General features: G+C 42.6%; 2 protein-coding genes across 2 annotated transcripts in view; both read left to right on the top strand.

Moving 5' to 3' along the window:
* Positions 1 to 2,299, top strand: part of B2M (beta-2-microglobulin) — a 22,104-nt gene extending 19,805 nt beyond the window's left edge. Inside the window, exon 7 of the mRNA XM_019504535.1 lies at positions 1,898 to 2,299. The gene's annotated coding sequence lies outside the window, so the exon portion shown is untranslated. The remainder of the gene's footprint in view (positions 1 to 1,897) is intronic.
* Positions 2,300 to 8,179: 5,880 nt separating this feature from the next.
* On the top strand, positions 8,180 to 19,652 carry TRIM69 (tripartite motif containing 69). The gene is made up of 6 exons (XM_019504534.1): positions 8,180 to 9,086; positions 11,187 to 11,282; positions 13,626 to 13,859; positions 15,213 to 15,235; positions 15,836 to 15,960; positions 17,705 to 19,652. Exons 1-6 carry the CDS (start codon positions 8,496 to 8,498, stop codon positions 18,253 to 18,255), a joined length of 1,620 nt encoding a protein of 539 aa, XP_019360079.1. The 5' UTR covers positions 8,180 to 8,495; the 3' UTR covers positions 18,256 to 19,652.
* Positions 19,653 to 20,330: the final 678 nt, after the last annotated feature.

Genomic DNA, 20,330 nt, shown 5'->3' with positions numbered 1-20,330 from the left:
CACTGGTCAGGCCACAGCTGGAGTACTGCGTCCAGTTCTGGGCACCACACTTCAAGAGGGATGTGGACAACATGGAGAGGGTCCAGAGGAGGCCACTCGCATGATCATGGGGCAGCAGGGAAGGCCTTATGAGGAGAGGCTATGGGATCTGAACCTGTTCAGCCTCCACAAGAGAAGGCTGATGGGGGGGATCTTGTGGCCTGTTACAAACTAGTCAGGGGGGATCAGCAGGCACTGGGGAAGTCCCTGTTCCCCTGAGCACTACCAGGAGTGACCAGGAATAATGGTCACAAGCTGGCAGAGAGTAGATTTAGGCTAGATATCAGGAGGCGCTACTTCACGGTCAGGGCAGCTAGGATCTGGAACCAACTTCCAAGAGAAGTGGTGCTGGCTCCTACCCTGGGGGTCTTTAAGAGGAGGTTGGATGAACACCTTGCTGGGGTCATTTGACCCCAGTACTCTTTCCTGCCATGGCAGGGGGTCGCACTAGATCTACTCAGGTCCCTTCTGACCCTAGAAACTATGAAACTAAGTTCAGGTGTCCCTAGACTCATGGTGAATGCTGTCCTGAGTTGATCTAGCTATAAAGGGGGTATGGGTATGTGGTTCTAGGACGGTGGGGGTAGTAAAGGCAGCTGGATGTGAAGCTAGCCACATAATCTTTAGTATGGAAGGAAGCTATAGAAATTGGTGTATTTTAAGCATATTTCAGACTCCCCATTAGGCTTGGGTAGACTTGATTTGTGTGAAGCATCCACAGATACTTGATTTGGAATATACTGCCAGAGGGATCAGCGCTTAGACTGAGGAACTCAAACTGATCTCAAAAGCTGCAGCTGGTTACAGAATAAGGCTCCTGAGGTGTAACTGCTCCCAGAACTTTCTCTAATTTTTTGGTAGTAATACTAGGATCTATTAGGAGTTACAAGGAGAGAGAGCAACCTTGGGACACTTACCTACATGTAAACCTAAAAGTGGGGATTCCTTGGGGCCCTCTTCTGGACATGATTCTAATTCAGTAATAGGGAGGATGGTTGCTTGGAGGATGAACTAGAGAATGCAGAAGCAATTTGTGGGCAACATCAAACCGGAAAAGTTTGCCAGCTGTCTGGAGGATCAAATCAGAATTCAAAATAATCTTGATAAATTGGGAGAGATGGTCAGAAATCATGGTGAAATTCAATAAAGACACCTGCAAAACGCCACAGTTAGAAATCAGCTGGGGAGTGAGCACTTGCTGAAGCAGGAAGGAATCTGGGAAGTTACATGAAATAAACTTCTGAGTCAATGGTGCTGTTGCAAAAAAGCAACTGTAATAGTTAGACCAGGGAGGTAATGGGTTTTAATCAGAACATGGGAGACCTCAGCTGGCAAACTGCACTGTTTTGGGTAGCACTTTTGAAGAAAGATGTAAACAAATGAAGGATGTTCTAGCAGTAATAATTATGAGGGGTCTAGAAAATATGACCTTTGAGGAAGCTGAAGGTCTAGAAAAGGCTGAATGGGGACATGTAGAATGTAAAAGGCTGCTGAAGAGCCTGGTGATGAACTGATCATCCTGTTGTTTTGGGAAAAGACAAAAAAGTACAGCTTAACTTGCAGCAAAGTAGATTTATAGTAGATGGGGCGGGGGGATGGACACTAATGAAAGCAGGGACATGCTGGAACAAGCTACACATAGGTGGTGGAAGAACAGGTCAGACAAACATTTGTGGATTGTCTCAGTGTGGTGGATAAGACAGCCTCTTGCCATTCCTCCAGCATAGGCCTTTTGGGATTCTAGATCATTGTGGCTTGGGTCTTGGAGTCTTTCCAGTTCCTTGTCCTCTAAAATAACTGTAATTACTCTTAAGTTTAATTTTCCTCATTAATACATTTTATCTCTTTACCTTTTCAGGTCTTGAAGTTATGCCTTGCACTCTGAAATTGGCTTCAGCCCTAACCTGTAGTCCTGTCTCCTTGCACCCAACTACTTGATATTTGAAATGAATACATATAGCTTTGTAACTAATACTGAATTATTTTTTCTGAAGTGGGAGGGGGGAGAGGGTCTTTTTGAAGTGAAAATTTGCTAGCATAAACTCTGATCTGGCACTTAGTTGTGTAGAGCTAAGAGTTGGCCTTTTGGTCAAATTCACTGAGCTTTCTGAAGAGAGAGAGAAGCACTTGGCTACTAACATGGTGAGCGCATTGTAGACATTAGATATCTTAGTTATTAGGTTAACACCTACAAATACAATACAGGCTTCTTGCTACTTGAAATGATCAGTTACTTTAAAATAAATCCTGAAATCAAAATTCAAAATCCATGGATTTTATCTGTAATTTATCCATTCTGTGCCTGAGGCATTATAGCAGAACTTGCATTGCAGACTTGAAAGTTGTACTGTCCTGAATCTACTTGCATGCATTGGGGGTGGGGTAGGTGTATAATCAGAACTATGCAGAGGTCCCAGTGCAAGCTACCCAAAGGCACTGGCAGTCCTTGCCAGGACTTGGTAGTGGTATAAGGCCTACCAGTTTGGGGTTGGTAGTAATGGAGCTTTCAGGAGCAAGTTTTGGGCACAGCATCCATAATAAATGTTTGTTAATAAATTATTGCTAATAAGGGGATAAAAAATCAATTCCATCAGACTTTAAGAACCTGTATGCATCTGTCTAAAAGACTGTATAACCTTTTGATGCTTAATTGTACAGAATGTTTTATCTTGAGTACATTTAATAAAATGTTGTGAAATATGTTGTTTATTGAGTTGACGGAATCATGTCTCACAGCACTGAATGCAGTGTGGTGCTCAAACTCTTTAAACTAGTGGTTCCCCACCTTGTTAAGACTAAGCACTCTTTAAAAACAAATTCTAGTTCTTGGCTTTTGCTCAGTTTTTGACTACAACAACAAATAATAAAGGAATTCTTCTGTTTTGGGGAACTTTGGAAGGACTGCAACAGGGCAGAATGTTTCTGATGTCATGGATTTGTCAGCGAAGTCTCTGAGCTTCATCTTCTAAATTTGCGTTCATGTTTTTGCACACCTAATAGTGCTAATATTACACAGCATCCTGCAACCCACTTAAAAGGATCTTACATTGCTGTAGTTGAGAATTACTGATTTAAACAAAACAGTAGCAGTGGCTTTGTTCAAATAGTTTGTTCACCTCTCAATTAGTTACTCTGTTAACATGCCACCCTGCCCTGCCTTCTGGTCTGAGGGTCCTGTTCCTCTTCCTAATAGTATTTACTTCTCACTCTTGCCTTCAAAACTTCACAGCTCTGCTCCCTCTTTGTAGGCTTGTCTGTTCCTGTATCCAACAACTATACAAAACCTGCTGTCCTGTTTTAACTTCCTTCTTCCATGTTTTTTGCCATGTTACTGTCCCTCTATGCTATTCTCCCATTGCCATGTACCTCTTGAGGCAAAGGGTAGCAATCTATGCAGAATTAAACATTTTCTGGTAATGATCTATGAGCTTGGAATAAGTTTGCAAGAAAATCTGAATTCTGTAGACTTTTCCTTCCTGACTTCTGCTAATGTCTTTATTAAAATTACTGTAAGGTGGTTATTTCCTTCCTTGAAGACTAAACAGTTATCAAATGCATAAATACATCCGAAAGAGTAAAAGGGGCAAATGTGTGAGAGCAAATTCAGAAACTGCCATGTATCCATAAACTTAGGTTTTCCTAGTTTATAGTATCGTGTTTCCAGATAAGAGAGGTGGAGTGTTTCCATTCTACAAATGCTGGTCAAGTTGGTCAGCAGCAAAGCTGGGTTAAGCCTGGTTACCTCTCAGTTGGAGGTAATTGGGCTTGGTCCAAGAAGTAATGACAGAAACTCCCCTATGGCCTGTAGGATCTTCTGGCCTTACGCTATTATATGTAAAATTCAACATAGGCTTTTTGTCTGGCTGCAAGCCTTCTAGTGCTCAACAGGAAGCTGATACAAGGCAGAAGTAGAACATGTGAAGCAGGATTTCCTGTCGGCGGCAGTGTTTCTCGTGTCAGTGATGTTCTGTTGATCTGTTTTGACAGATTATAAGATACTTCATTTATAATGTTTTCCCTAGTTCTCGCATCACCAGGGCATGCTAGCATTTAGGTTGGAGAAGCAGCAATGAAATGTTATACCTTTAGAAACAGGCCATTCCCTTTGAAAGTTTAAACAAAATGAAGTCTGATGTGATCAGGAGCGGATCCAGGATTTCTGAAAATGGTGCAGAAGCAACAACGGATGCTACAGGGGTGGCTGCAATTTACACCACAGGGGTGGCTGCGCCCTCTGCTCCCAGCTGCTGCCTGCACCACTGTGGGCAGACTTTATTTTAGCCCCTAAAGCAGGTGAAAACCCCCTCTCCCCCATCCTGCTCAAGGCAGCCCCTTCCTGCTTTCCCCTTCCCCACAACTCCCCCCACTGCCACTGCTGCATTCTCCACTGCTCAGGGAGTGGGGAGCTGCAGAGCCAGCCAGGCTGAGCAGTACCTGGGCTCAGCCAGAGAGGGGACAGTGGCAACAGCCTGGCTGGAGCAGGTGCAGGCAGGGGGATCCCTGTCCATCCTTGCTGCCCCTGTCCCCACCCCCAGCTGAGCCCAGCCCTGGCACAGCAGGCAAGAACAGCTCTGGGGCTTCCCGTCCCCAACAGTGGGAAAAGGTGCCATTGCGCTTCCTGCCTACCTGCCCATTGAACATGACATCTCTAATGAGGTGAAGCTATGGAAAAGCTTGTTCTCATCAAGCTTACATCTGGGGGATTAAATTGATCTTCAGGTTCCCCTTCAGTTATTTCATACACGGATGTCAAACTCACTTTGGGCTCTGAGATGTATCTGGCCTGTGGGGTCCCTTGCAGGCTGGATTTGGTCTTGGTCATGGGGCGACAGTGACAGCAGCTACTGTGGGCACCGCAGCACTGGTGGTCATCACAGTGATGGTGGAGACAGTGGCTGCAGGCAAGGCAGTCACTTGCAGTCATAGAGGCTGGCAAGGTGGCTGGAAGCAGCCCATGGCTGTGTCAGACAGCTCTCACTCACTCCATATCCTCTTAGGACCTAGGGGTCAGGATTTGGTGCCAGGCTACATCCCCTCCTAGTCATGCCCCCAAATTCCCCAGCCTGCCAGTAGCCCAGCAGGCCGGGTATAGCAGCTGTATGTTATCCACCCCTGATTTAATGGCAGGAGCACTGAAATACTTCTGAAGGACAATGTGAAGCCGGCATTATTGTTACAGTATTGCCAGTCTCTCTAGCTGACCTTCCTATGTAACCTTCTGACTTTCCTGACACCCCCAGAGGAGCTGAGTTTTGTACAGCACTTTTAAGATGTTAATTGGTGGCAAAGCATTATCTTGGTTCCCTTAGCCTCTCCCCTGTCAGCAGGGCCTGCTTTCTGGAGTCTCTCACTAGAGGAAAGGGCAGGGGATGCACAGTGCACGCTAACTGCCGCTGTGCCTCATGCCAGCTGACACCTCAAACAGCCACGTTTGCTGCTGAATGGCCGCTGGTCTCCTTCCAGATCACAAGCTCATCCTCTGAGTCTAGCAGACCAGTGGCCATCCTCTTCCAGACTCCAGGTCTTTTATTGCTCCCCCTGCCCCTGGGCTGTGACCCCCCACCCCCCCGTCCTTGCCTCCATGCCGCCTGGTTCCAGAACTTTCCCTCAGCTGTTTTCTGGTGCCATGTCTCAGTAACGGCTCCCTCCAGCACCTGCGTCCTCACCACAGACACGCAGGCCTGGCTCCAGGCTCACTGAGGCCTGTCACCTACGGGAGGGGAGGGAGCATAGAAAAGCTGTCTTGATTCTGGCTGCTTTTCCCTGCTGCAGCCAAAGTGTCGTGGTATGAACTGCAGGAAGGCTCAGAGCCCTTGTCAAGGTTGATGCATCTGCTGCCTAGGGGTGGAAGATCAGACCTTGCGGGGCATCTTCCTCTTCCCTTTCCAGTGTGTTGCAGACAGAAAATCCTACACAAGACCAGGCAGGGAAGAAAGAAATGCAGCCCAATAAGCTGTCATAGGGATGAGGCATTATAAGGAAAAAAAAGGGCTAGCTGGGGGAGGTGTTTCTTGTGTGAGCTTCCACTGAGCCGAGGACAGGAATGACTGAGGGCCCAGTGCCGTCAATGTGAAACCCAGTGCAGGACTATTTCTTTATATTTAAAAGCCTCTGCGTGTGTGTGTGTGTTTACATTAAAAAAAGTGTCCTAAATTGTTAAGGATTCAAAGACTACCATGTGACCAGGAATATTCAGTAAATTTCTGGTTCCACGTGTTTATTGTGGCAGTTCCTCAAAAGGCAATAAAAGCTTACTACTGCTTTGTGGTAGGGAGACAGCTCTTTTAATTCAGGTGGCTGTGACTTGGATTTGCAGTGCTAAAGCTTTAGGGTTCAATTACCAGTGTGGCATGGGAGGGCTTCTTGCAGCCATTTAGATCATTTATTAGGGCAGGGATTCCCAAACTGTCGCTGAAGATTGCATCAGTCTAGTTTTAGGACAAAGGTGCATGGTGGTCTGCAATCAATTTTGAGAGCTGACAGTGATTATTAGTCCAGAAAGTTTGGGAGTCTCTGGGTTAGGGCAATCAAGATACAAGATGTAGCCAGGTAAAATATAAGTATAGGTTTTGATTTTCAAATAAGACGCATGAATTTTGGGTGCCCAGGGTGAAGGTGAGGGTAGTATGTGGGACTGGGTCTTCTAGAGCAGTGGTTTTCAACCTTGATAAACTCAAAGCATCTAGGGGAGCCATCATAGAGGACATTCCAGTTTTCTGCTAGTCTGTCCTCTGTCCTCTATTACTAGGAAACTGGATGCCTTTATGTCCTCTATTTTTCTCTTGAAGAGAGGGGCCTCAATGGAGGGCCCTCTCTTTTCTTGAAGAGAAAAGTAGAGGGCATAAAGGCATTCGGTTGTGTATCAACAGAGGACAGAGGACAACCAGACTGTGCTCTATGACAGCCACCCTAAAAGTGACCCTTGTTAGACTGAAATCAATTCTCAGAAAATGCCTGCTCTTCTTTGTTTCTCATTTTTTGACTACAGAAAAATAATAGATCAACTTTTCTGTGGCAAAGAGCTTGGAAAGACTACAGGAGGTCAGGCCGTTATTAACACAGTGGAGTCCTCTTTTGAAATCTCTAGGTTTATCTTGTGAATCATTTTTGTGCACCTAACAGTGCTAACTAACATTGTGTGGTTCCCTGTGGCACCATTGAAAGGGTCCCAAGGCTGTTGCGAGTGTGTGTTAGAATGTTTAGTAGTATATAATGAATATGAAGTATGTCGATATGCATACTGCTATAAGATTTGCAGTAGCCCTGTGCATGCTTGGAGAGTATTTGTGAGGCTAGAATGTAGCAGGAACAGGCATTTCTTTATGTAGTAGTATATCTGGGAAGCAAGGTTTTGTCTGAGCATTTTAAATACACTTTAAGCACTTACTGGAGCTCCTTGGGAGTTGTGTGCTTGCTGCCACCAGGCTCCCACTGCCGCTGCCACCGGAGCTGTGCCCCCCGCAGCTGCAGGGGGCACTGTGTTCATGAACGCAGTGCCTTATTCGTGGATTTTGCCATTCACGGGGGATATGAGAACATATCCCCCGTGAATGGCAAGGGTCACTTGTATAAGTTGACAAGGTTATGGATGTGTTTATAGGTTGCATTTTTTGCATCAGTTGTTCATTTTTAAGGCCACATCAACAGGTGGTGTGAACATTTGGTTCCCTGGGGACAAATATCAACATCGCACCTTGCGCCGCTGCTACTTGTCCCCAGGGAACACCTATGGCATGGGTGCTTTGGCACATGGCATGTTGCCCCAGGCGGGGTAGGGGAGACTGGGGCCAGCACAGTGCTGGCCTCAGCAGCCTTACCTAGTGTGGGGCCTCCCGGGGCTGCCACAGTGGCAATTCTGCTGTGCAGAGCCTGGCTGGCAGTCGCAGCGTGGCTCTGGGTGGCTCAGCTCCAATTTTGAGTGGTGCGCGCTGCCTGTGTGTGTGCTGCTCTGCTTTTTCTTTTCCATGGGGACATCCAGGGGTCAAAAAAACCTGGGAAAAAAGGTGGAACAGCACATGCTTGGGCAGCTCTCCCTTGCAGTGTGGAGGATATCTGAGTGTGTGGTGCCACAGACAGGTTTGCGGTGCCACATACCGCATTGCTGCGCTCATCCGGACGTGGTCTAAGTGTGTATCTTCAGGTTGAGTGTTACTGACAGCAGGCCTATGAGATCTCATGTATTCAGGGTAAAACTTGCTCAGTAAGCAAATAGGATGGATTTCAAGTTGAGAATTGACTATTCCCTTAAAAAGTTGTGAGGCTTGCACAGTGTGGCTGTATGGTGATGTGAATGGAAGGAATTGTGCTTGTAGGTGGATGATTCGTAGGGTATACAATGCTCCATGGAGGCCCCTCTCAACAAGAGAGCTTCATTATAGTCCTTCTTTTACCTGTGCTACTCATTTTATTGTCTATGCATTTATCTGTGTCCTAGAACAGAGATATTTGTCCTAAGAATGGGAGAGAAAATGGGAATGTCATTTCAATCATTGGGATCTCATTTCAATCATTTTATCTCTAACAGGACAGTACTTGATCCATCCAGTATGTCATTTTCTTCTTCCAGCCCAAGTACCTCCTCATCAGCTTCTCTAAGTGAAAATGAAAGTAAAATAAACCTCTTAAGTACTAGCTCATCTGAATTGGTCTTAGGGCCACAAAGTGAAGACTTTACCAAGGATTTGTCTTGTACCCTGTGCCTGGAATGGTTTCAAGATCCAGTGATATTGCCTTGTGGCCACAACTACTGTAAATCCTGCATTGAAGGCATTTGGGTCAAGATGGTAGTTTGCTCCTGTCCCGAGTGCCAAGCAGAGTTTCCAAATAGGCAGTACATTGCTAACTCTGTGCTAGGAAAGGTAGTAGAAAGGATCCAGGCCTTTCACATGGAGAGATTCCAGCAGAAATGCAGGGAACACTCTGAGCCCCTTACGCTGTTCTGGAAGATGGATGGGAAACTGGCGTGCTTTCTCTGCAGAGATTCCCAGAAGCCTGAAGATCAAAGCTCCCAATTCCTTCTCCTGTCAGAGGCTGTGCAATTGTATGTGGTAAGGTTTACAGGGAAGCAGGACTGAAACTGCTATTTTCTTACCTTTTCCAGAGAGAGACTTTCCTGCTACAGAAGCTTTGGAAAATGTGACCCTTAGGCTGTTGCTAACCCTCACAATTTTAGTGAGATTATCTCCATCTTTGGTGGTATTCTTAAAGCCCCAGTTCCTGGAATCCTGTGATTATATGAGAATCCCAAGGTATCATTTAGAAGTAAAAATAGGCTTCTAGCCCTCATAGTTACAAAGCAGCACAAGTACATCCTCTTGGTTTCAAAACCAGAAGGTGAAGAAAATGAACTCTGCGTTTCTTATTTTAAAACATTTTCATGATTTTTTACAAACTGTTCTCATAATTATGAGGGGCTGAGGCATGATTTTTGACTGATACTTTTGGTGAAACAGTACTGATAATTCAAATCAGCGTAATTTTTGTGTACAAGGGAACCAGTGTAATTTTTGTGTGCGGGGAAAAGAGCAGGATTTTAAAAGCTCATGCAAGATACATGCACCCCTGTGTATTATGGGGTCTTCTTGTGTACCCGTGCGTAACAGGAATGTTTCTTTTTGGACCTGAAATGTATGCTTCCTCCTGATAGTGGTAGGTTAGCTGTATTAGTCTGAACTCAGGCAGAGGGCAGGGCAGGGTGGCACCAGGAGACTAACTAGTTTGGAGAGGCAAGAGCTTTTGTAGGTGACAGCCTACTTCCTCAGATGCCAACTGATTCTATCAGGTCCTGACAGAAGGCAGTTGCTTTGAAGTCTATCAATATAAAAAACATAAAAAAAAAATGTACATTTTATATATAGGTCTGAGTTCTTCCTGAAGGTATCCCTTCTATACCTTTCCTTCCCCTTAGTGGGAGCATGGCAAGCATCAGTCTAATCTAGAAGCTAGAATCATCAAACTCCATTGAAATATGATGATTTAGGAATTGCCACAACACAGAGCCAGCTTAGGCTGCACACTCTTTGGCCTTATTCGTTCTTATCTGATGATGAGCTTGCTGGCAGGCTCAAGACAACATCACTCTGGCTAGTTACATTTCAGCATGATTAGAAGGATTCTTCCCAAACATAAGAGGTAAAAGCTTCATTTTAAAAACCTTAGAATGCCATTCTGCATCAGCTGTTAGACCCAGACCACTGGGAAATTTTTTGATTCATCACTAGAGATTGGAAGTTCCCATTCAGTTTTCATTTGCTAAGTCAGAACCTTCCTCATTGTAGGGTTTGATTTGTTCAGATCTTTGCATTTAAAGAACTCTTGGTTCCTTCTAAAATTTCTCTTGCAGGGAGGTCACTAGGATTAAGTTCCGTAGCAGAATTCATTTATGGAAGGAGGAATCCCTGAAGGACAGAAAATCTCTTCTTTAAGTATATTTAGAGGTTTCTGAAGAAAATCCTGTCTGAAGAAATGGATTTGTGCTTAATTATTTAAGCTTGACCCAGTTGAAAATCTCCCTTTAAATTCTGTTTCGGACTCTAGTTAATTATTGTAGAGTAAATGAAACCTAAGGGCAGTTGCTTGTATGTCCCTGATGAACTAATCCCTCATGAAAAACAGGACTGTAGGAATCCCTTTGGCTAACTAAAAGGCCTGTGTTCTTTGGTTGTGGGAGCAGTGTTGTTTTCTGGGGGTGGTTCTTTGGGGGAGTGTCTTCTGCCCTGTTTCTTGAGATCCTGGCATTTTGGAGAGTTGTTGGTCACGGGATTGCTATCATGCATAATGCTCTTTTTAAAAGGGGAAATGAAAATGCATTGATTCACAGGGCATTCCGAGTTTGAAGATTTACAGTAGTCATTAAAGAAACAGAAATGTAAAAAACAAGTACAAAACATGATCACCAACATGCTATGTATTTAAGGGGTATGAGCTATTATTTTCACCTCCCAAACAAATATTTCACATCACAACAGCACTCCCAGCCTGTGGAGATGTTGTAGACTGAGGTTTCTAAACCATCAACCTATTTCATGAACTCTGTCTCTAGATTACAGAGAATAATCAAAGTGCCTGAAAACAATTTGCCAGTAACTTTATCTAGCACAAGTAACTAATATAATACTGAGTAATGCTTGTGTCTGTCATAATGACAGGAACATCTGATCTCGGCCAGAACTCATGTGGAGTCCACTCTGCAGGAATTAAAAACAGTGAAAAATGCTCAGCAAGAGAAGATCTCATGCCACAAAGTGAGTAGCATCAAGTCAAAAGGACCTGGTTTTAATATACCTCAGCTAGAATTCTCAGCAAGAACAGAACTCAGATTCCTTATCAGAGCAGAGAGTCTAGGCAGGGTAATCAGTTTGCTATTAAGAACAAGCTTCTGTTGGTCACTATATAGTTGCGGCATATACCAAGCATCATAATGCACAATGAAATATTCCTGCATTCAAATAAACCTTTGGCATACAGACATTACAGAAAAGCACCTGGATGACTCTTTTGGCTTTTACTCACTATGTACCTCAATTGTATGCTGGGCATCCAGTGCCCATAAGCCCCAAATGTCTGGATAATTCTGACTGACACCTGAATTTAAGATCTTTTGTGATGCAAAATTCTGGATGTCTAAATTTTCCCAAGGACTGTTGATGTCTTGAAAGTGTATCTGAGATGTGTGTACATTACCTGTAATAACTGCAGACCATGTTGTGTGCTGTCACGGACGTGTTAATTTAGCAAACCAGCTGAGCAAGAGTAGAAACTGAATCAGTAGTTTCTTAGACGAACAGTTTACAGGTAAAGCAAAAAAAAAAATAAATCCTCGTATCTAATCTGAAGACAGTTATAAATAACTATGATTCGTCCTGAACCTGGTTATTCTAGAGCAGAGGTTCCCAACCCCCGGGGCTGCAAAGTGTTGGCTGCTGGTCCGCAGGAGGGTTGGCTGCTGCACCGGCAGCCAACTCTTTTTTATACTGAGTATATGCATGTATATGTGTACTAAGTATTAAAAAAGGGTTGGCTGCTGGTCCACAGTATGCTGGTCACTTCTGGTCTGCAGTATGCTGGTCCGCAGTTTGCCAGTTCACGGTCACTTCCGGTCCACAGTTTGCTGGTCCATGGTTTAAAAAGGTTGGGAACCACTGCTCTAGAGTTCTTCAAAGCCTGTGATATCTATTCAAAGAAGGTCATGAAATTTTTCTTTGGTTACAATTTACATTTCAGAGAGGCTCAAAGTGAGTTAACCATATCCACTGAGTTTCAACTGGTATCACACAAACCCCCCAGTTTTTTTTTAAAGTTTTTGAAGAGCCATATGTACATTTTGAGACAGTTACAAAAACTGGGGGTAGCTGGGTTGGTGTAGACTTCCAAGATACAAGTTTTGTTCAGTTTCTTTTCCTTTCTTTTTTTTTCTGCATCCTCTTTTTCTTCTTGACAATGATTCTCTCCTCACTAGTCACATCTTTATTTTGAAAAAGGTAGCCAAGTACAATGCTTTACTACATACATCATTCACTACAGGGTTTGGAAAGGAATCCAGAGCATTGTACAACTGGTTGGGTGCATTTTTTTTCTTCTACCTCTGAACTTGCAGGTATTTGTCAAGAGAGGAGCTGAAATCAGAATGATGGATCAATGGTCTTTCTTGTAAATTAGATCTTACAATTATATAAGGAGTCATAGATGATATATAGGTTCCACTGGGAGTTGTAAAACATGAAACAAGTGTCACTCTATATTAGGAGCTAGTCATATTCAATTATACATCTTGGTGTTTTCATCCAAGGGCGGATCTGGGGGTGAGGGTGCAGAGGTGCAGTTGTACCCCACTAATTCCTGCTCCATCCAAACTTTAAAGGGGGGTGGAAAGGGGAGCAGCAGCATTTCTATTCAGGAAATGCTGAGAGAATCAATTGACTTCATTGGTCATTATCAGATCCTTAATTCCTGCTAATCTACCTCCACTTCACAGGTGTTAATGACCATCTCTCCGTTTTAATGGTCTTGAGGTTCCACTATCCAAATTATCCTATCTTCTGCAGTTTTGCTGTCTGTTATCTAATTCTGGTAATGTCTCTTTTGTATTTCACAGCCCTGCAGACTGCTTTTAGCCCTAGCTAAAAACTTTACCTCAGGTGTAGAACTGACTGACAATGAGGTATTGGAGGCAATGTCAAGATGCTCAGGAAGACTAGATTTTGTTTTATGAACCTGAATAAGACATTTATATTTAACTATAATGGTTATTACAGTACTAATGACACAATATCTTTTGCCTCCTTTGACTAATTTTTGCCTAGTTTCTTGTGTTTTTTTGAAAACTTTATATATAATCTAGTAAATCAGTGCACATTCTAATAGTTATTTTTGTTTTTGCTTTGAACTTAAACTGAATGATATAGTGCTAGTCTTTTAGCATATTAAAAAAATTTCAAGGTTATCTTTAACTGGAAATGTGTTGTGTTATATGTGATGATATGCCACACCATCTGCATACCTCTTTTCAAAATCCTAGATCCACCCATGTTTTCATGTGATGCTCCTGAGATCAAAGATTTCCCATCTTAACAAACTGTGTTTTCCAGGAAAACAAGATGCTTCTTCAACAAAACATCAGCTTACAGTGTCTAAAACTTCACCAGTTCCTTCATAGCAGGGAGAGAAGATTAATGAATGAGCTGCAGGAAGAGGGGAAGATCTACCTTCAAGAAATGGAGGCAAATCTAAATATTCTCCAAGAAAAGTGCCACCAAGCAAAGGAGACACTGTTACGCATTCAGTCCCGGCTTTACCAGCACAATTTCATCAGCTTCCTAACAGTGAGAAATCTAGACTTAAATGTACCAAGACATTCTCTATGCTCACGTTGCTCTACTGACAGAAGTTCTGGTAACAAACAGAGCTGCCACCACAAACCCACCATAACGCTTTCATACCCATGTGTTTCTGCTGGGTCTACATGTCTTCCTTAAGCAGCTGGGCCACAGGGCTGTAAAATGCACTTCTAGGCTGCATCCAGCTGTGCAGGGGTGCGTGCTTGCAGTGGCAAAAATAGTAGCAGCACAAATTTGTGCTGCTACTTTTTGCCACAGTGCATGCTCCTGTACGTGCGCTTTGTTGTATGTGTCTCTGTATGTCCCACTTCCGGCAAACTTCCCTGGCCTAGGTCCCCCCGGCTCCTGGCGTGCTGGAGGAGTTAGGGCACAATGAAGAAATGGAGACACTCCAGCCAGCAGCCAGAGTGTCTCCCTAGAGCAGTGGTCTCCAGAGTGGGGTGTGCACACCCCAGGGGGTGCGCAAGATGATCCATTGCGGTGCAGGAAGAAAATATTAGAACTTCTATTTCTATTTATTTTTTATCTAAAAAAATAAGAAAGAAATTAAGCTTTACTAATATTTAATATATGGATTGACACTGGCGCTCTTATTCAGTCCGTATGTCAGACAGTCATGTGTCACATATGGTATGCAAGCAGTACATGTATATAATTTATAAATAAATAAATATATATATATTGGGGTGCATGCTCAAAAATTTTTTTACTGATAGGGGTGTGCTATCAAAAAAGTTTGGAGACCACTGCCCTAGAGGACCAAGCCTCCATGTCTGCTGGCATACCCACTCTTCTTGCATGCACCGTGCCATGTTTTTTCCCAGCACTTTTTTTGCTATCAGGATTTTCTGGTAGCAAATTTTGGCCCATGCTGCAGATTTGGTACCAGGGCACAAAGAGGTTTGTGGTGCCACAAACTGCACTCCCTTGCTCACAAGCTGCTGAAGGCACTACAACAACTGGCAGAAGGTATGGGAGTGTCTACACATTTCTGCTAGAGGGTGGCAGAAGCTTTACCTCACTTGGCAGAGGTATTTTATCTTTGCTAGCAGAAAGGATTATTTAATGTCCAGTATCAGAATGGGCTGGGAAATGTCAAATATCCTGGGAAGCATGTTTGCTGTACTACTTCTTACCATGCCTATGAGAGAAACAGAAAATGCTCTGGGGAGGGTTTTTGTGAGAAAGAGGCTATGATGCGTCAGGCTTATCTCCTATGAGAGTTCAGAAATATTGCAATAGAACTGGCTGCTGAGGTTTTCAATATTATTAAGTACTCTGTAGCAATTATACAGTTTTTAACGTCTCTTCTAACTTTTCTCTCCTTTCATTTTACAGGGTATAAAACCCTTTATGGAAAGGTAAGTCTGAGCTTGTAGAATTCTTCAGTCTGTATCAGAACTCATACGAAACAGTTAAATTGACAAATTAAATCATTTTCTGTTTGCAAAACTGTTTAAGAACAGATGGTAAAATTCTCAGAATTGGTGATAATCCACAAATTTCCTCAGGAAACAGTTGTTGGTCTCCAGATTATTTGCAGAAAGTTATTTGAGAATATTCAAAATTTGGAATTTGGGGTTGGCTATGCCTTGCGTAAATCATACAATATTAATTTAATTCCCTGATTGGATGACATATATAATTAATCAACCAAGAGCACAAATGCTGAATTGCATATTTACTGTTAAATAGTTACATAACTTGAAATTAACTCTTATTGTATACTCAGGTTTCAGTTTTGCTTCATTTATGTATTTGTGCCAGCAAAGGCGGCTTGCTAGATTGTTCCCAGAAAGCGAACACAAAAGGGGCATAAACTGAGTCAGAGAGAGATGGGGTTAACATGTTCAGGAGTACTTGCATCAATACTTTTGTAGTATTAGCACTGCTGCACTCTCTGTATTTATCAGATTCTATGATCTCATATAAACAGGCAGTGTGATTTGTGCCTTATGTAGCTTGGAGAAAAATATATCCGCTCTATCTAAGGGGGATATGGTTTCCCAAGAGCTGAACCTAGGACAACTCAAGGGTCCAATCCAATACACTTTGTGGAAGGGCATGAAATCCATCCTCAACCCAGGTAATGGGATATTACTTTATTATTCTTTACAGCCTCTCAGACACACATGTGATTTTCTTTGTCTCCATTTTATTTTCTTCCTTGCCTTGCTGCTCCTTTCTGAGTTTCAAATGAGTAATGAACTATTATGTACCATTTTCTTTCATTTCTAGTCTGTCTCCTTCTGTAGCTCAAGTGCTATAATAATGGGCCTATTATTGAGTCCTGGAACCTTAAAGATTTAGATCCAAAACAAAAATGTCTCAATTGAAATTTAATTTTTGAAAAAAAATGAACATATTCCTGGTACTATTAGAGTTTGTGCAACTATTTTTCCAAACCAAAATTTGGGGCTGAAACCCGTGAGTTTCCTTGTACCCACCTATTACACTTCATTTAGAAGGAAGGGTATGAACTCTAACATATTACACTGCATTTGTATTTCACTCTATAACCACTGCTCTGAGCCACCGAGCATTGTAAATGAGAGCAGGGAGACTCGTCTATGCTCACATCATCCCCCCTGCTGGTCTCCAGGCAGCCAGAAGGACAAATCAACCCTTGTTTAGAATGAAGATGACTGAGGAATGGAAGGGGAGTGTGAGCAGCATGGGGAGAGAGATGTACAGAAGCCAGAAGGGGCAGGAAGCAGTGGGAGATGGGAGAGGCTGGGTGCAGGTAATAGAGGAAGAAGGAGACAGGAGGGGTGGGGCTTGGATAAGAGCCAAGGGGAGGGAACAAGGAACTGTATGCATGAGTAGATAGCCACATATGGCAGAGAGGCTAATATGAGCACAGGAGGAGAGGAACAGGGAAGTAGGATTCACAGAAGCAGGGAGGTGGAGAGAATAAGACTTGGTTAAGACTGCTGAATGTCCTGTTGGAGAACTGGGTTCTGTCGTTGCCTCTGCCACAGAGTTTGTGGGTGATTCTGGGTAAATCACTTAAACCCAGGTGTTTACATCTGGCTACTTACTGTGTGTTCTTCACTTTCTGAGGGCCCAATGTAATGTACCTGGACCCAAATTTGTAGAACTGATAAACACAAGTGTTGAAGTCAATCTGAATTGAGATTTGAACACAATATGGTTTAAAAATTTAAGTCTCTTCTCTGGAAAATCAGAGAAGGCACATGATCTGATTTCTAGTCCTAGTCCTAGTTCTGCTATAAATTTCTTTGATAGTCTTGAGCCATCTCTCTGGGCTTTGGTTAACCCATACATAAAATATGATACCTAGCAAACAGAGGCCTTAGAACCCTTGTGAAATATGGTTTGAGAAATGTAAAGCCTTAACACTAGTTAGCTGAAGAGTATGGTTACAACTTCTGGATTCAGATCAGTGATCTCTCCTCTAGCCTAAATTGAGTTCTACTAAGGCGGGAAAACACAATATAACTTGATTAAAGAGGAAAAGCATTTTAAGAAAGTACTGTTTGTTAGTGGAAACAGGCAAAAGAAAACATATTTTTTTCCTCCTTTACTTCCTGCCCATTCCTGTCATACAGTTTCCTCTCTCCAACTGAACTCTTCATATAGTTTTAACTTGAGTTTGGTTAAACCTTCACTACATGGTCTGAGTTACTGTAGTGCTGAGGTCTGCCATTCTGGACAGCTTTGCAGAACCTGGTTTATCTGATTCCACCTGCTTGGTAATGTAAAAATGTTGGGTAAGAGGGAATTTGTTTTCTAGTGGTTATTGTGGCATTAAAGAAAAAAACAGTTCACATGCTCTCCCTGATAATTATTTTTTACTCTTTAACTAGGTCTGTCCTCTATAACTCTGGATCCTAATACAGCACATCCAAATCTCATTCTGTCTGAAGATCTGACCTGTGTGAGACATGACAACACAAAGCAGATGCTCCCAGACACTCCAGAGAGGTTTGACTCCAGTGTTGCTGTCCTGGGATCTGAAGGGTTCACCTCAGGGAAACATTATTGGGAAGTGGAAGTAAAGAACAAGACAAAATGGACTTTGGGAGTGGTTAAGGAGTCCATTAACCGGAAAGGGAACAACACATTAACACCCATGGATGGATACTGGCTTATAAAGCTGAGGAACAGGAATGAACTTAAAGCACTGGATAGAGTCACCACGAGTCTGACACTGAGCACTAACGTTTCTAAGGTTGGGGTGTATCTGGACTACGAGGGGGGACAGGTGTCCTTTTATGATGCTAATAGGATGTCTCATATCTATACTTTTATGGACACTTTCACAGAGAAAATTTACCCATACTTTTGTCCATGTTTGAATGACTCTGGAGAGAACAGTGAACCACTGAAAATCTTCAGCAAGAGGGACCAGATGTAACAGCAACTCCACTGGCGAAACACATGTTTGTAGACACCAGTGTTTGAAGCCATAGGCCTTATAAAATTAATAGCATGTCATTCTCTAAAACTGGTGAAAATGCTGCATGTAGCTTTGCAGTCCCTTCCAACCCACACAGCATCATTAGTGTTTAGTTTGTATCACTCTTACCTTTGATATTTTCTAGTATAGGGGAATAGTCTGGGGATTGGAAGGGTTTTCAGGTAACACTGATGGGCAGGAACTTTGCCTTGCCTGAGTTCTGGCTTATCTCACTGTTCTGTGCTGAGGGACAACCATACTCCTCATTTGACAAACGTAACCAGATCTTTTGGGCTGGGATCTTGAAAGGGTGGGAAACAAACTGAGCAAGTCCAGTGAGGATGGGGTAAGAAACCACTAAGGAGCCAGATGAGAGTGGGATTTGGCTAAAATACAGGGAAGAGGGGATATTTGGATAAGGGAGTGTAAGTCCTAGCCAGGCGTTGAAGTATTGTGGGAAGAGTGCTGAAAATTACTATATTTCCATCATTGTTCAATGGTTAAGGGGACCTTCTTTGGCAAGGGTTAGGTCAGTCTTCTCTGCATATATAATAGGCTCACATGTCCAGCGCTGGGGATATTCTGTTTAGTCAGTTTAGTGCTTGACATACCATTCTCTATATACATGCAATTTAAAATGATAAAATTAGAAACAGGTAGGGGCAAAGGTGAAATACAAAGAACAACAGAGGGTTTCTGACAGCTACAGAGATTTTATTGCTAAACACGACTAGGGCAAAAAAAAGTGGACCTGGGGTGACCAATTATTGTACTAAAGTTGGAACAGGTTACCACTGGCTGCTGGCAATGAGCCAGATCTTTAAAGGGATTTAGGTATCTAAGGATACAGGGAGCTGCCTACTGGGATTTTGTAAGACACTTATGTGCACTTATGTGTAAATTCAGCTAAGTGCCCTTTTGCATGTTTAGGTGCCTAAATATACCACAATTGACAAATCTGGCCTAGGAACTCAGCAAGGCCAAAAAGAGAGAGATTTTTCCCCCCAGCTACTTATTGCCATTTTGCAGCTATCAGCTCAATCTCTGTCTTGTCTCTGTACCAGAATGCCAAGTTCTGCTGTCCTGTCATGTAAAGTGTTTTTTCCCTCCCAATGTAAGCTCTATTAAGTTATGAAAGAGGAGGATCTAGGAAGTCAGACCACAGCACTACTGAAATATATAGGCATGAGAAAGATGCTAACCTCTTAACTTTGAAGTCAATAGCAAACTTTCAAAAACCTGAATGGGGGAAGGACAATCACCAGATCTTCTCGTGATTAAGAATTTTAAAACCCTCAAAAGTAGTGCAGAAAAGTGGGAGAATGGAGCGGAATGTAAAAATATCCAGATATGGAATATCTCCTCCTTCCCAGATCCCCAATATGTGGCTAGAGATATCTGCTAATGGTAATTAATATTCAAGAAGCCCCCTACATATAGAATATGCTATAGAGTGCCCTTAACAGCAGTTTTATTATATTTGAATAATATAAATACCTTCACTCTTAATGCTTCTGAGGAAAATTAAAGTAAGCCACTGAAATTCTAACAGGAATCCTTAGTTTGAGATAAGAACACTGGTTATGAAAGGAAAATACTTGTGTCCTGATTCTTTTCTGATTTGTAGCAGTTTTATACCGCTGTGTAAAGAAGAAGTATTAAGTATTTATGCTCAGGGTTATATACCTGTTGATGTTACTGTTTTTCGGGTTTAAAGTTGAAAATATATATTACTGATTTTATTTCTGGTTAATTCTTATTGTTTATTAAGTCATGGGTTGAATATTGGAATGCTGGTTACTGGAGCATCATTTCAAACTGCGTTTTCTGTATAGCATTTGATTATAGAGTTTAGATAGGTATTTAGTTAACATTTAAAATGCTTAGCACTTCCTTTAACTCAGCTGAAAGCTGTATGCTAGAATTTCCGTTCTCCAGCTGGGTGTTATCTGCTTGGCTTTTTTGTGAGTTTACTCTTATTGGGCACTAATAGAGATAAGGCCACAGAATATATGTATGCACGTAGTGTTATG

The sequence above is a fragment of the Gavialis gangeticus genome, unplaced genomic scaffold (assembly GCF_001723915.1).
Source record: "Gavialis gangeticus isolate Ggan-Ray unplaced genomic scaffold, GavGan_comp1, whole genome shotgun sequence".
NCBI classification, from domain to species: Eukaryota; Metazoa; Chordata; order Crocodylia; family Gavialidae; genus Gavialis; species Gavialis gangeticus.
The sequence above is the reverse complement of the archived record's forward strand: the minus strand, read 5'-3'. Positions and strand labels throughout refer to the sequence as shown.

Bases quoted from the DNA above. Each gene is read 5' to 3' on its own strand.
- TRIM69 (XM_019504534.1), top strand. From the start codon at position 8,496: ATGGGAGAGAAAATGGGAATGTCATTTCAATCATTGGGATCTCATTTC. The intron at 9,087-11,186 runs GTAAGGTTTACA...TCATAATGACAG, and splicing joins AGGCTGTGCAATTGTATGTG to GAACATCTGATCTCGGCCAG. The intron at 11,283-13,625 runs GTGAGTAGCATC...TGTGTTTTCCAG, and splicing joins AGAAGATCTCATGCCACAAA to GAAAACAAGATGCTTCTTCA.